At 39.0% G+C, this 16462-nt stretch overlaps 1 protein-coding gene across 2 annotated transcripts in view; it reads right to left on the bottom strand.

The window, feature by feature from the left end:
- The window catches only part of TSG101 (tumor susceptibility 101), a 41830-nt gene that overhangs the window by 1210 nt on the left and 24158 nt on the right, over positions 1-16462 (bottom strand). The window contains exons 8-10 of one of the 2 annotated variants that reach the window (XR_013994168.1): positions 3102-3304; positions 1780-2019; positions 428-582 (exon numbers count right to left, since the gene is read on the bottom strand). Coding sequence is in view for 1 of the 2 variants with exons in the window: in XM_081062469.1 (XP_080918595.1) it covers positions 493-582; positions 1780-2019; positions 3102-3304 (533 nt within the window). In the remaining variant the exon portion in view is untranslated. Of the gene's footprint in view, positions 1-246; positions 583-1779; positions 2020-3101; positions 3305-16462 lie in introns of those variants that run through there. The other variant, XM_081062469.1, reaches the window with a different exon arrangement.

The raw sequence follows: 16462 nt of genomic DNA, 5'->3' as shown, positions 1-16462 counted from the left end.
TAGGTAGGATACAACCCAAGACCTTTCACAGAAAAACTCGCATCCCTCAATTTCAGTTATTTCAAAATTTAGATTTCTATTTGTATATCCCATATTAAATAGAATTCACTTTATATGCTATAGAATAAAAAAAGCAAAATTTCAACTTATAATGGATATTATGTTTTGCTTGCTAAATTAAAAGCTGGGTTTTTTATTAAGGTTTCATGGATTTTTCCTAAAGATGTTAAATAAAGAAGGGAAAAATTATGCAACAAATTTTATTTAGCATAGTCAGTCCCAACATTCAGCACAAAAAAGTTTACAGAGGATAGAAAGTGCATTAATAAAAGCCAGTCTTTACCAAAAGAAAACAGAAAATATATTATTGATTCAAAATATTTTACACTTGAATGATAAACTGCAATAACTTATTCTGGGCACCTACTGATCAGAGAAAAGAAGAGAAGAATGCTTCAAGGAGAGTCCGACCTCCAGCTGGTACCGGAGGAGTCAGTAGAGGTCACTGAGACCAGCAGTCTTTCTGGCTTTCTGCATTAGTGCCCTCAGCTGGAACTGTTTCCGGGACAGAAGACGTACGTGCTGGGAGGAGGGAAAGGTTTCAACAGTTTAGAAAGGCTTTGGCCCAGGCCCAGGCCGGAAGTATCAGACACTCTGTAACCTGAATGGGATCTAAGAATCCTAACTCTGTTTGAACTTTCCTTTGGAACCAGCCCTTCATTACATGTGGCTTTTTAAACTCCAGCAGGTTGATGCTGGCAGACTGTGTTAAGGAAGGAAATCTTCTGAGACCTCCCAAAGGCTGACTTCACAAGGAAAGCACCATCACTGCCGGCTGAGCTCCATCTTGAGACTGTCAAGATGCCAGGGAAACTTGTACTGTGATCCTAACAACAGGTACAGAAAATTCTGGTAACTATGACTCCTCATTGGCTAGGAAGGGTGGGGATGAACCTCACAAGGCCAGTGCTTAACACACACCTCTCGCCTCTCCACGTACACCTTTCCCTAGGCTACGCTGCCCAAGCAGGGGAGTGTAGAGAGGAGGTCCTTTCTTGGGTGTCTGGTTTGTACCCAGCCATTCCCGTGCTCACACAAGGTCCAAAGCGGTTTGGCCTCTGTCACAGTGATACAGACAAGATCTGCAAGCGACCCAAGCAGCCTGGCGTGTACACTGAAGCACCGGGAGCAGCTGGACTGCTTACCCAAAGGGTGGCTGCTAGTCATAAAGCCGGGTTCTTCACACACCCAGACCAGTAGCCAGACTTGGCCTACTGGATCTTTCCTTCATGTCTGCACAATAGCATGAAGCCTGAAACAATTTTCACTCAGAAGTGCTCTAGTACTGGCTGGGCAGCCCGATACTTTGCAGGGCTGTTTGATCTGGGGAAACAGGTCTTAAAATTATGGAACTCTACCAAAATTAACAAAAAAAAAACCAATGGGGATGGGGCAGTTAGTGATCTCAGTTTAGAGGCTATGACCTGAAAGAACCAATGGAAATCTGACTGTACCTCCTGACTCACTCAGCTTGGTGCTGCCTGGGAGGGGGACCTGCACTCACAAGCCTACTTTTCTTCCCCCCCTCAGACGGACCCTCAGCCCTCTGGAGGTGAGAAGACACTGCTTACAGTCATATATGAGTACCTCACTTTCTTTTGAGAAGGTAAAGAACTTTAACCCTCATCCTAGAAAAACCCTCTTGGTTTGTGCTTTTCAAGGTCAGTGCCTCTAAAACACAGGCTCCCCAATCCTGGAAAGCAGATGAGGAAGACATACCTTTAGGAAGACATCTAGGTCTATGACTCCCCGCCTCAGGGCTTCTCCCAGGTAGAAGATAGTGTCTTCAATAGCATTTTCCTCTGCGTACAGATTTAGGATCTGTTTGTAGAGTGGGGCTGTGGGAATGATAACTTCATCAATATCATTGTTTTCCGACTGATTTTCCATTTTCTCCAGAGCAGAGCTGAGTTCTTCATCCTTCTTTCTCAAAAGTTCTATGTTTTTATCAACCTCAGCCTGTAAACAGAACAGTCGTGATGATTTTATGTTAATTGTACATAATTACCTGCTTGCCAGACATCTACAATTCAACCTCCCAGAAACAGACTTGCTAATAAAAAAGCCATGTGTAAACACTCATGGATGAGATTAATGTTTCAAATAGCACATTTGGTCAAAGGCAGAGGAAAAGGAGTGATCTAGTATGCTGAGGGAAAACAGTAACGTTGGGAATACCCTGTCTGAACACTTTCAGTGGCAGTGAGAAGCTTGTCACTTGTCACTGACAAATGACATTGCAAACTAAGCCACCAGGCAAGATACTTTCCACCGGGAGGTTCCTTACATGAAAATCATAAAAGGCGGCTTTCTTCTAAACAAGTGGGCATCTGCCACAAAAGACTAACTAGCCCCAGTTTATACAGAGGATTCAACACAGAGAACCCTAAACCCGGAACACCAATCACAAGATGTCACATTATGCCAGCACCTCTACTTCATCATTAAACAAAAGCACAGGGCTGACCCACACTGACTCCTCAGGGCACAGCAGCCTGATAAAAATGTGAGAAAGCGTAGAGCTAACGGTTGCAAACACTACGTTTATTTGTAGTTCTTACGTCACCCATATATCTCTGCATTATTAAGTTAGAAGGGCTCAATGAAGACACTTGGAATATAGCTCACAAAACACTCGGAAACAAAAAGAACTGACCCTGAGATCTGCAAGCAAGGTCGGCGGATCTTTACCATGGCTTAGAGCTCTCTAAAATTCTTATTTCCTGGTAACTGTCTGGCAATATCAAGCATCAAAAAACAGTATTCCTTTGGGTCAAAACAGCATCCCCCAGGGTGAAGGTGCAAGCAAAAATGCACTAAATACCATCTGCTTCCCAACCAAACACCAACCAATTCCACACATAGGCTCCATTTTAAACAAAGCTATAGAGAAGCTATATTCACATGCTTAAAGACATGTTTAATTTTCAGAACTCTATTAATATATCCACAATGACCACTGTAAACGAGGTACACATAGAACTTTGCCTTGCCTACAATTCAATCTAAAAATAGCAACCAATTTTCAATGAGTTACTTACTACTTCTTGATCTAAACGTGTAACCATCTCTTCCAGTTTCTGGTGACCTTTTTTCAGGTCTTCTTCTGTTCGTTTCAAGGCATTGAGCTCTGCCTGGGCGCGATCCATTTCCTCCTTCATCCGCCATCTTAGTTTGTCACTGACCGCTGAGATGAGAGAAGCTCGGATGGTGTCCTCACTGATTGTGCCATCCCTACTGGGACCTGCAGATGAAAGGTGGAAAAAACAAAACAAAAAAAACCCTTTACTTCCCAAGCTCTTGCTACTTATTTCTCAGAAACCTTCAGAAAACAGGACAAAGTATGAGCTGACACTTTCAAAGTGGGAGGGAAGAAATATTGTATGTTAAATGTCACAATTTCATCAAAAATAAAATTAAAATCTGAGTTGATTCAGAAATACTTTCCCTGTAAGAGATTACTAGTAATTCATATTTACCTGCTTTCTTTACGCATAGCCCAAACTATTAACTATTTTCTCAATAAAGCAGATGCTATGTCCCTACAGATTACAATTATTCCTAAATCTCCAACACATGGAACAACACATTTATACCAAGGAGAAACATGAATTAGACCAAGTCCATTCTCAGGCTTCCTTGCAAAGCTGAAGGTGACAGGAACCCGCTGTAGAGGCCAGTAAGAGAATAGAGAACAGGCCGAGTATCCCTAAACGATTGTAGAGTAATAAGTTTTCCCTTCTGCAAGGTTTTACTCCTTTACTCTTTATAGGAACAGATGAGCAAAACAGAATGACGTCCAAAAAATTCACCAGCAGATAAACTTATTTTCAGATTCTTTACTATTTTCTTCCAAAATGCACTTTCCTAATCAGTGTCTTACATAATTTCCTTCCACATTTCAGATCCATTTCAGACATTGTCTTCAAAAGGTCCTCCCATTAACACATGTATGAATACTTTTTAGGACAATCAACGTTCTTCAGTTAAGGTCTTCACTCAGCAAATGTATAAATATGGCTGATGGAATACCATGTGAGGAATTATTGTAAGTATATTTAACCTTTGTTGCCTACAATGAATACAGAGTAACAGAATACTTCCACTTTGAGCTAAAATTTTGATCACCTTTACAATGAGTTCCACTCATCAGGGGGGAAAAAATCCCCTTTAATCTGTTTGTAAAAATGTCCCCAAACTCTCACCACTCATGTTCGCATCCATTACAAGCCCCTTCCTGGCCCTGAGGTACTGTTTGTAAAAGGAAACTGCTGTCTGAATGCCACACGTGCTCTTCGGGGTGCTATCTGATCACAACTCCTGCATTTCATAAACTGGTCTGGTCACTCCGGATTAGTGAAGCTGTCTTACCGTTTTCCTGTCCAACCCCCATGGATACCAGCAACCTCCCCGCATTCACCACATCTCCACTCATTCCCTCTCACACCTTCCACTGCTCCTGTGTCCGGTCAGCATCTCCCTCAGCCGACTCATTATCCAGCCCTCAGGCTGTACACAGGCTGCCAACCAAGGCAGCTCGCTCACTCTCCGTCACATCCCCAAAGGCCTCGCCTGCCATAACCTAACCCAAAGCCTCAATCCTTTTCATTCTTTCTTTAAGCTCTATGCACTCTTGTACCTTCTTTCCACAAAGGCAAAAAAATCCTCTGAACACCTTCAAAGACTGAAGCCATTAGATGGGAGACTTACACTCTCCAGGTGCCTGACTCCTCACCCTTCAGAAGTATTAACCTCCTTTTCTCAGGAAGACAGCTTGCTTTCTTCCAGATTTGAATTAGTCTATTCAAATTCTGCTTTTTCTATTCTGCTTTTGTTCTGGTTCTCTGGTTAAGCTGTGTCCTTGGCTATGGAAAGCTCCATTTATTCAGCTCTGTTCTTGGCCCCAAATCTTGGATGACCTGAAACCGTTCTCTCTAGTGCTAGCTCCGCGTTCCAGTGCAGGCTTCCGCGCAGCTCTCTCCTCCCATTCCCCGGGTGTGACACCGCTCCTACAGTGCATGCAAACGGGCTGGGGGGGGGGGTAAATAAACCCGTGCTCTCTTTATAAAGTGGAGATGTACATACAGTACATCAACAGATATACAGTATAACCTATGGTATTAACACTTCATGGCGGGATGAATAAGAAATGTCTAAAAAGGCTCCTGAGGGGTGTGATAAAGAAAAAGAGGTTAGGAAACACTGCTGTAATCCATCTGTGATTTTGTTTTTTAAGCAGATATTTTGCTGCTGCTGTAAACTACTTGCTGGCCCTGACATCACACCCCGTATCATTCCTAAAAATATGGTCCACATTTGCTACAACACTTACAACAATCAGAACCTAGAAAAGGCAAACTTCCTGAAAAGCCTGCAAATGACTGGCGGCTCTAACTACCTGCTAGACGGTCATGTTTTTTTCCATAACCATCTCTACCTCTTCCATTAACAAACTCTAATCATTCTAAACTTAACATGTTTAATGCTCTTGGGTATCACATTCCCTCATCTATCATTCAATATGGTCACGGCTAATCTCTACGAATGATCCTTCCTCTATTAACCATAATTAATTCCCCAAACACCAACACAACAAATAGAATCTGCTTTCTTAACAGTTCTCACTGTATTTCTCAGTTTAAAAACCTAACTTTTCCAAAGGGAGGGGCTGTATAATCCTCATTATCCTTCCTCAACACTAAAACTCACGAGCGGCAAACTGCTGAATGATTTCCTGAAACCAACAGGGCAGTGAAGACCTAGGAGGAGCCCTGGAGCAAGGCACCCTGAAGTCCCAGATTGTTCCCGTCTTCAGGATGTGGTTTCGGGACCTTCCTTCCTTTTAGTTTATGCTGGGATGGAGACGGAGATAATTATTGAAATTGCTTACAAATATAGATAAGCTGCAAGATAAATGATTAGTATTAAACCAAATGAAAGATCAAATCAACATCTCTACTACCTGAAAGTCAGAAGACCAAACTTCTAAAGCTCCATCATCTCAAAGGGGCGTGTATGGGAAAGGGTGTTGAAAAGTGAATAAAGTGAAACAGTTAACATCACAGATTTCAACACTATCGCTGTTTCCATTTACTCAATTCTGCCTAAATAGCTACCACAGTTTAGTGCTAAGCCCTACTGGAGTCAAATTCTTTAAAGACACTGTTCCGGTCCCCAATGGGGCAGCCAAATTTTTACCAGGAAATAGTCCCATAATTCAATCTCTGACTTGCCATTTTTGCCAGGGAGGTAAAAACTATAATTTTGGTTTCTCACAACAAGTTCAAAAGATTAGAAAAAAATGCAAACTGCAATTATAAATATGAGAAAATTGTATTGAAACAACTTAATACAGGGAAAAGATTGTTTCTGTAACAACCTTCCCCTTTTGCTATACAGACCAGTTAAGTTTCCAGCTTATTCTCTATTGCAAACCTCCCTCCCCCCAAATGGCGAAATATAGGATGCCCTACGATTCCTGGCTTGTAACGTGAGTGGTGGCCTATCCGATGTTTAGGTAACCGCGTACCCCCTTTGCCAGTACTCCATGCTGCCCTTTTCATCTTGAAATTACAGTATCTTGTAGGAAGTTTTGGGTAAAGCCTAATCTTTGAAAACATGCCTTTTCTTGTACTCTGGGGTTTTTTTAAAGTTCAAACAAAATACTTCATAGTTTGGTCCTGTGCAGTAAAGAATATACCTTACCCAAAGAGAGGCCTGGCCTTTACCCTTGGCTGCTGGGGGGATCTCTAAGCCCCTGGACTGTCCTGCTGTTTATTTGGGGGCCTTGAGCCACCCCAGGTAGTCTAAGTGTGATCTGTGGTAGGGGCTTTGGGCCATGCAGTAACAGCTCAACACGGGTGGGGCTGGAGATGAAAGGTCAGCCACAAGGGTAGTCTCCCATCTGTGATCAAGCCCCACGAAAAACTCTGGACATCAAGGCTTGGGAAAGCTTCCTTGCTTGGCAATACTCTACATATGTAAACGACTCCACTGGGAGAGGACAACTAGAAAAGTTATGCTTGGAACTTTCTGGACTGCCCCATGTGTGTCCCTGAGCTAATTTTAATCTGTATTCTTAGCTATGTACTAAGCCGTAACTGTGAATATAACAGCTTTCAGTAAGTTCTGTGAGTCCTAGAGAATTATCAGACCTGAGGGTGGTCTTGGGGACCCCCAAACTTGCCACTGGTATCAGAAGTGAGGGTGGTCTTATGGACTTCTCAAGCTCTACAGGTAACTGAGGGTGTTGTCTCACCTAATCAGGAACACTGACATTCATGGCAATCTATCTCACATAAAGTATAAAGCAAATAAATAGAATAGCAGTTATCAGGTTATTTCTGTAAATGCCTCGAAGGCTTTGCAGATACAGAAGTTAAATCACTGCTGAGCTTTGCATACTTGTAGGCAGCCCCAAGTCTGTTGTCTTGAAATGTTACTGAATCACAGACCCTCCCTAGTCCAAGTCATAACCCCCTTTACCCACAGTCCCCAGTCCTGGCGGAGATCGTGAGTAACTTAGCTCTAGTGATAGTTATAATAGAAGTATGGGAGTGGGTTAATTTTTAAAAATCAGTTCCAGTAATTGCTCAAGATGTAACCACTAGGGTAAACTGAATGGAAGGTACATGGAACCTCTTTGTACGATCTTTGCGACTTCCTATGACTCTATAATATTTTAAAATATAATCACAGCAGACCCCAAGGGTGGTCCTATACTAATGGTGTGCTCCCTGCTAGAGCTTTGCCCATCTCTTCTCCAGCCACAATGAGCTCCTCGGGTTTCATGGCCTAGGCTATGGCTCTAGACTTCTCTACAATTTACACCTCGTGTTTCTCCCAAATCAAAGTTTAAGCCCATTGAAGTGTGTCACCTTCTCGCTACAGACAAAAGGCTCACTCATCATCTTTGCCCTTCATCTTGTCTTTAGTGTACCTCAAATGAGGATGTGTGAAAAAGGTAACATTTTTCCTTCCTTACTAAACATACAAAATAGAACATACCAGAGTTAACTCTTAGTTCATGAGAACCTTTCACAGATACAATGTAACCTAAAGACAACTGTTCATTTGGACAGATTTTAGGCCAAATCAAAACATCTAGTTTCTTACATTGTACTAATTTATTAAGTCCTTAAAAGAGCAAAAGGGCTAATTTTCAAAATAATGACTAGTAAAGACGGTATCTCTCATTAAGTCCCTACTTTATAAAGATATATTAGGGAATTTTAAAACTTGTTTTTAAAAGATCTTGGCTTATCATATCCTACCTGAAATTTTACTATGGTTCCTATGAGACAGGACAATGTTTCTCCCAGAGATTGGAAACCCAAATGTTATGAATATGGTGAGATATTCAAATGTGTGGTCAATCATATGCAGCAATTAAAGTGTTCCATTTATCTGTGTAGAAGTTATCCGAACTAATAAAGGCTTAAGGATCTTCTTATAACTAGCCTGGATTGTTCACACACAAACACATCAATGAACTTTGTTAAAATGATTACATTAAAATGGATCAAGTTATACTTACACTAAAATTTCAAATTCCCATTTTTAAAAATACATTTAAATCCTGGAATTTATATTCTGTTTCTCTTAGATAAAATATGTTAAAAGAAAATGCCACCTCAGAGCACCAAATAAGTCCTTGCAAATAAGTCTCCAGCTAAAGCCAGTGACACTCAGAACAGGAACCAAGATGAGGCAGCAGTTGCCTGGCTTACTGTAAAGGTCACAGTTCATCCTGAGGAGACTATAAATGCCAAGATTAGGCCTAATCTTTTCCTTTATCCCACAGACCTTATTATACAGCTTATGTCAACACTTTAAATCCATCTACTTTCTAAAAAGGAGAGAACTGTAATTAAGATCTGAAATATGCCAAAAAAAACAAACAAACCCAGATTTAAGTTCAAAATTCAATAAACTTTTTCAATGAATTTTTTCAATGAATTTCAAGAAACTCTGTATATAAACAAAAATAAAATTGGTGGAAGATTCTCATCTTCTGGATCACATCTCTAACAAAAAAAAATTTTTTCCCTACGATGTCTTAAGAGAAATTTTAATATTCTTTATATCCGCTGTAACGAGCCCTGGGTTAAGAAGAGTTTGTGGCAAACAGGCATCCCTCAAGTCCCCACACACTGACCTTTACCCACAGAGTCAGATTGCACAAGTGCCCTTCTACAATTCCAGATTCGTAGTAACTGAAAAGGTAACAGGTTTTGAGCAACAGTCCTAAGCAAAGCATTTAAATGTCAGGATCCGATCACTAAGCTAATTTCCTAAGGAAACAAGACAAATTTTCTACTATTAGGAAACCAGTGCCCTACCAATGATCTGGTAATTCCATGTGAATCACCTTCAGAGTGCACCAGCGCACAATGCCTGATTTTAAGCCATCTTTAAACACTTAAGACTATCAGTTTTATTTATCTTTTAACAGTACTTACGGGTGATCACTACTTCCTATAACTCAAAAAGGAGCTCATTTATATTAGAGAACCCATGGTAACCCCAAAGTAAAATACAAGTTAACTGAACAGTAACTTTTCTGACCTCACTGCTAATCAGCAAAGTGAATAACCGGCCCAGCATTTCTACTTCTGCACGTTCCTGCTCAGACCCACATACGAGCCTTCGGTCTGGCATTTATGCGACAGAGCAACCTATGGTGCCTAAGCAATCACAATCATTCGCTTACTGCACATCTACTCAGAAACTGGATCAAGCCCATGTGATCATTAGATCAAGTTCGTATTATTTCCTGTTATAATAATAATAAAAAAAAAACACTGGTCAATCTCTGAAGCAGGAGGAACATCTTAACCAACGATCGGCATTTTGATTCATGCTATTAAGCGCAAACCAAGCAAATTTGTTAAGTTGCTTACAAAGGCTTTTATTTATAGTCTCTGAATATGTAAGCTTGTAATAGTACTGCTAGGCGCGGTGCAGGCTATGGAACTTTCTTCCAAAGAAATCAGGACATCTCAATTTATCTTTTTAAACACTATCAGAGCAATATTCTTTATTTAAGCTCTAGAAAGTTTCTATAACCACAAGAAAAAGTTTAAAGAAAGCCATCATAGGTTTACAATTCTTAAACACACACTACAAAGAAAGGATTTAAATTAGTTTACATAAAAAAATCAAGTTTTCAAAAGTGTAGGTAAGTACATAGGACCTTATTAAAATGAGACACAAAAGTAGTAACTATTTCAAAAAAGAAATGAAAATAAAATAATTCAACTATCATAATCATAAAAGATGAAAGCTGCTAGCTACTGACAGGTGTAAGCACAAAGGTCAATTAATCTGAAGGACAGTAAAATTCCATCCTTCGAAAAATGGGTGAGAATCAAAGTCATGCCTCAAAATTATTTTGTAAAAGAGAGTAACTTAGGAATCCACTGTGTTTCCCCGAAAATAAGACCAGGTCTTATATTAAGTTTTGCTCCAAAAGACGCATTAGGGCTTATGTTCAGGGGATGTCATCATGAAAAATCATGCTAGGGCTTATTTTCCGGTTAGGTCTTATTTTTGGGGAAACACGGTACAATGTTAAAGGTATCCTATTGGAATAACTACAGGAAGCCAAATGAATCAGCTTCTCCTTCCTTTCATTTATTAATTAAAAAAACAATTCAAATTCATGGTTAAATTACATGAAGGCGTATTTTTTTTATTAGTTTCAGGTGCACAAAACAAAGTAATATGTAGACATTTATCATTTATATCCCTCAAACTGAAGGTGTATTTTTAAGCTTTCAAAATTTATCATTACTGTTTTGGATTACTGTGACAGATACAGTTCTAACACTTAGCACAGTAAGCCATTAGCATTTTTGCCCTCAAGACTTCCTGACTGGCTAGAACCGGAAGAAAATGCTCCTTACCTGAAGAGGAGACAGGTCTTCCCAAAGCGAGTGTGGGAAGACTGGAGGCGAGGTGCCAAAACCCACACACAGCACGTGTGCACTAGTCCACCACACGCGCCAGGGGCCCAGCGCGCCATACCCTGGATGGACAGCTTCTGTAAGCCCAACTCGCTAACCCAGGATGGCCAGAGAAGGAAGAGCAGCATTTGGACGAGACAGTCCAGGAAACCTTGTCATGTTTATTAGCTTCTATCCTCAAAGGAATATTACACAATAGGAAGCTTTCTTATTTTCCTGCAGTTTTTCTTTTTGCCTATTAAATATGGACTGATGAACGGAAAATACGGAAATAAAATCATTCAGCTGCAGCACGTACAGGGTTTTCCACTTGCGACATTTCAAAACTTGACTTTAATAAAGGTAAACTGGTTTCTCAAATATCTGTTAATGCCCTTCCAAACTTAGTGTTTCTGATCCTTGTTTATGACTGAGTTTAGAAACAAAATATTAAAATGACGTTATTAAACTCTGAGGTTGAGATATACAGTACTTGGGAAGTTTTCCAAGAGAAATTCTGTATTAGTATTGGCTTTAGGGGTTATCCTTCATACGTTTCTAGTAAAGAATGGAGGCCAGATTGTGTACTGTTGGGTGTGTCATACTGTATGATAACCCAATAATTAAGACTACACCTTTTACTTTTAGACAAAATCACATGAATTAAACTCAAACATCATTCCACATAAGATGGTGCAGGTGAGCTACTATGGAACTTGCTAGAGTACTATTCTTTGTCCAAAATTATCACATATAAGGGTATTCATATATCCGAGACACCAGGTTAAATGTGATAGGAGGGGCATCATCCACTAAATACTCAGTTTCCTAGTTATCTTGCCTGATAGCTCCCAACCAACGACTGTCGGAAAAGATGTCACTATTATTAAACTATAACAAATGGAAAATCATACTGTATAGAAATTAAAGGCCTAAAGTCTAGGAATTCAAATTATAAATTAACTGTAATCATCTACACAGCCTCCTGAAATACATGAACCTCCAGAAGAGAACTTTTACACTGCGCCAAGACTGGGATTGCCAAACTTTTAAATCTCCTCCTGTTTGACAAGGGCCAGGTGGCGGTCGTGACGGTGAAGACACACCACCTACTGTCTCACCTGATGCTCATACCCATACTTTTTAGGGATCTTGTAGGTGAAACTGGTTAAGATATACACAGTCATGGACAAAGCAGTTTCTGTTTTGCTTCTCCAGTAATAGGAGAAAGGATCTTTGTCTTAAGTTTCAATACATATTACCAGTTAGATTTCATTTTATTTATTTCTTTCGATGTGAACAGGTTTGTTCCTTCATTATTTGCTGACTACCAGGGATGAATCAACAAATTCAATGTAACATGAAGTAACTTTTCAACAGAGTCTAGACAATGGAAAGAGTCCTCAAGAACTATGGTTTTGAGGTTTTGTAGAAATTAGTTTTATTTTATTCTGTAAATGTAAGATCCATTTTAAAAGTATGGTTTTGGTTAGTACATACTGAATCGCTAGGACTAAAATTAAATGACAGTATTTTTGTGTTTTGCTTTAAAAATAGTCAAAGTGAAATTTGACATGGGCCCTAATATAGCTCCCTATAAAATATAAATCAAAGTCCTACGGCAACAATGTAAAGGAAATGTTGTGTAGCAAGACCAGTAAGTTATATACCCAGTGACTTTATGCTAGTATTTGATAGGTTTAAAAAAGAAAAACTCTGAGCTAGCTTAGCAGGGAACTTGAACCATGACTGTGAGCTATTACACAGGTATTTGAATTATAGGGGAGGGGCCACCGAAGGTCACGGGGCTGACCATCTAATACTGTGATAACCAAAGCTTCTACTGGCCATCATGATCAGTGAACAACTCTACCAAAGATATTCTGAAATGAGCCTTTGCAAAGTAGGTTAATATTATGTTATCAGGAACAGGAATAAAAACATGCAAGTAGAATATGGGACAAATGACAAGATAAACTTTTCCATAGTTTCCAAGATAAACTATGAAAAAAGTACACAGCATGAATATCAAGGAAAAGGTTTCTAATACCAAAGATTTATGTAAGACTTTGTGTTGGAAATACCAAAAAAGAGTTGTATGTAAAAATGCGGGGCTCATTCGTTTGACGGCATCTTTTAAAATAAATTAGAAGCATTACTTCAAATATATGAAACAAAACTTTCCATTTAGAAATAGATTTCCACTTGAACACAGGAAAAACTAATGTTATATATCCCAAAGGCACATCTAAACCTTCATGTATTATTTGATTCAAAGAACTATTCCTCGAGATGTGAATTAGCTACATGATTCCCTTCAAAGACAAGAATGTTAATGACAGACCCAAAGTGTCCAAACAACAGATTCTGTTCAGAGTCAAGTCCTAGGCCAGAAACACCTCATTTTGTTATTTCCCCCACTCAGATACATCAAAATTTCTAAAACACTAGTAAGTAAAACAAGGTTGAAGACATCTGTACCACTCTCTGATTAAAAAAAAACTCCATCTAAGGCGGCCGGTTAGCTCAGTTGGTTAGAGCGTGGTGCTAAAAAAAAACTCCATCTAGATTAAATAAACCTAAAGATTCTGGCACAAGGGAAGTATGGCGGAGAAGCATATCCTCCGATGAAGTACATGAAGAAGCCAATCGTCTATTGACTTGCTTCACACATACATTCATAACATGGAGGTTTCATTGAGTGGCACCACATTTTTCTGGGTACCATGTTGTACCTCACTATAGTAGCATTCTTGAAATTTGCTAGATAAATCTTTCTTAATTCAGATGACAATATCCAACCATTTCATTACTCCCAGATTATTGCCACCTAAGTGTACCCTCAGCACATAAGGAGGTTGGCAGACGGTGCGATGGACATATCAAGCTGGGAATTAACTGATCCCACATCAAGCCACTCTTCCTTGTCCAATGGAGTCTGGCATTCTCCATGGAAATGCCCAGCTGCTGACCAAAGCTTTTGAGTGCCCGTTTCTCATTCCTGAAAACATACAAAGGACCACATATCCATACCTGCCACTGCTTTCTTCTGGCATCTGCTATTAAGAGAACATAAACAAGTATTAATGCTGTCTCATAAACTTATTCTTTATACTTGGTAGTGGTCAAGCAGTTTTAAACCTTTCAAACAAAGTTCAAGTTCTCTTACAGTTTTTGCAGCGCCAACCTGATGAGTTATATGCCTAGTGCTAACAAAAATGTTTCACTCTGAAGAAACACATACTTTAATCTGAAGAAATAAAAACTTAAATTTTTAAGTTTTCTAAATTTGTTTTATCCTCAGATAGCAAGAAAAGTTTACCTTCCTTCTGATGCCTTTATTGACAAATAATGTCTACAATGGACAGAAAATCTAAGGAAAGCTGTCCGAGTTCTGTATTGTTTCCCACTGATCTTACAGTAGAAAATGTTTTTTTGGTAGCCACTTGCAAAGATGATATCCAAAAAATACATTTGGTCTTAAAATTACTTAAAGGAAGAATTTAAGTTACAGATCACAACTTTTCCTTCCCTTAAATAATACAAATATTAAAATATCACTACAATTGCCCAGAGCTGATGGAAAAGCATCATCAACAGGTTTTTCATTATCCACCAGCTGCTTTCATTGCTTAGTCAATGTCCTCAGAGAGCTCCAGTCTCATGAAGGCGGTTTTAAGTCAGGTTATACAGGAAGCTGTCTGTTCAGGTAACAAAATGTTGTTGTTCAAAATTTACACTGAATGGAGTCATAAAGAGCTGTTTTAAGATCTAAGATCTGCATCCATCCTCAGTCTTCTACTACTTTCTTAGAAGAGGTTGCTATAAAGAATGCAATCTCTATTACTTCATTTTTAAGTGGTTCTTTTACTTCAGTATTGTTGGCAATGTTAAAAATACACCTGCACAGGCATCCATGTCAACAATAAAGACATATGTTAATGATGTCTTCAAACAGGTGTTTTACAACATCAAATCAAACCCTATAAAGTGAAACTATCAAGTTCCACAAAGTACAAGGATAAAGTAACCACATTCATTCTTTCTCATGGGCTCAGTAGTACAAATATCAATAGCACAAATCCTAATGACCACTGGGAGACTGAGAAAATGTTGACTATTTGTGAACTCTAATATTCAAATGATACCTTTATGTTTCTGCTTGGCTTTATTATAATTTTGAAGTTCAACAGTGTTTTGCACAATGTACTGCTAAAACATGATGAAAAAAGTCAAGTAGTCAAGCAACAAAGATTAGAAAAATATACATGAAAGGATATCCTAGATTATCATAAAACGGTAACTTATTTCTAGTAAGAAAGTACTCTTAAAAATAAAATAAATACATCACTAATCATCAGAGAAATGCAAATAAAAACCATAATGAGATATCACCTCACCCCAGTCAGAATGGCTATCATCAACAAGACAAATAGCAACAAGTGTTGGAGAGGCTGTGGAGAAAAAGGAACCCTCATACACTGTTGGTGGGAATGCAGATTGGTGCAGCCGTTATGGAAGGCAGTGTGGAGGTTCCTCAAAAAATTACGAATAGAATTACTAGATGACCCAGCAATCCCTCTCCTGAGTTATCTACCGAAAAAATCTGATAACATTTATCCATAAAGACACGTGTGCTCCAATGTTCATTGCAGCTTTGTTTACAGTGACCAAGACATGGAAACAACCAAACTGTCCTTCGATAGATGAATGGATAAAGAAGTTGTGGTATATATACACAATGGAATACAATTCGGCGGTAAGAAAAGAGGATATAGGAACATTTGTGACAACATGGATGGATCTTGAGAATATAATGCTAAGTGAAATAAGTCAGACAGAAAAAGCAGAGAACCCTGTGATTTCACTGATATGTGGTATATAAACCCAAAACAACAAAAGAACAAGACAAACAAATGAGAAAGAAAAACTCATAGACACAGACAATAATTTAGTGGTTATCAAAGGGTAAGGAGGGGTGGGGGGTGGAAGATGAGGGTAAGGGGGATCAAATATATCGTGATGGAAGGAGAACTGACTCTGGGTGGCGAACACACAATGGGATTTATAGATGATATAATACAGAATTGTACACCTGAAATCTATGTAACTTTACTAACAACTGTCACCCCAATAAATTAAAAAAACACAATAGAATATTACTTTTTTTGATAACCTGTTCTAAAAACATAAGACATTAAATTTGACTTTAAATATACCATTTCACCCAAGTTCCTTTTTTTGGATGTATGTAAGCTGTAAAATACTTTGTACCTGTTGCATTAAAGTGAGTCAACATATAAAAGATCTTTATAAACAGAAGTCTTCTACAAATCAAAGGAATTATACTATCATCTCAGTGAGAAACAGGGTGACAAAATAGCACGATTCCCATTTTATTGATGATGCCTGAACAAGAATGGAGAGCTTAACAAGTTTTAGTGTGCTTTGTTTAT

Source organism: Rhinolophus hipposideros, assembly GCF_964194185.1.
Source record: "Rhinolophus hipposideros genome assembly, chromosome: 10".
NCBI classification, from domain to species: domain Eukaryota; kingdom Metazoa; phylum Chordata; class Mammalia; order Chiroptera; family Rhinolophidae; genus Rhinolophus; species Rhinolophus hipposideros.
Note: the sequence above shows the minus strand (reverse complement) of the source record. Positions and strands in the feature narration are given on the sequence as shown.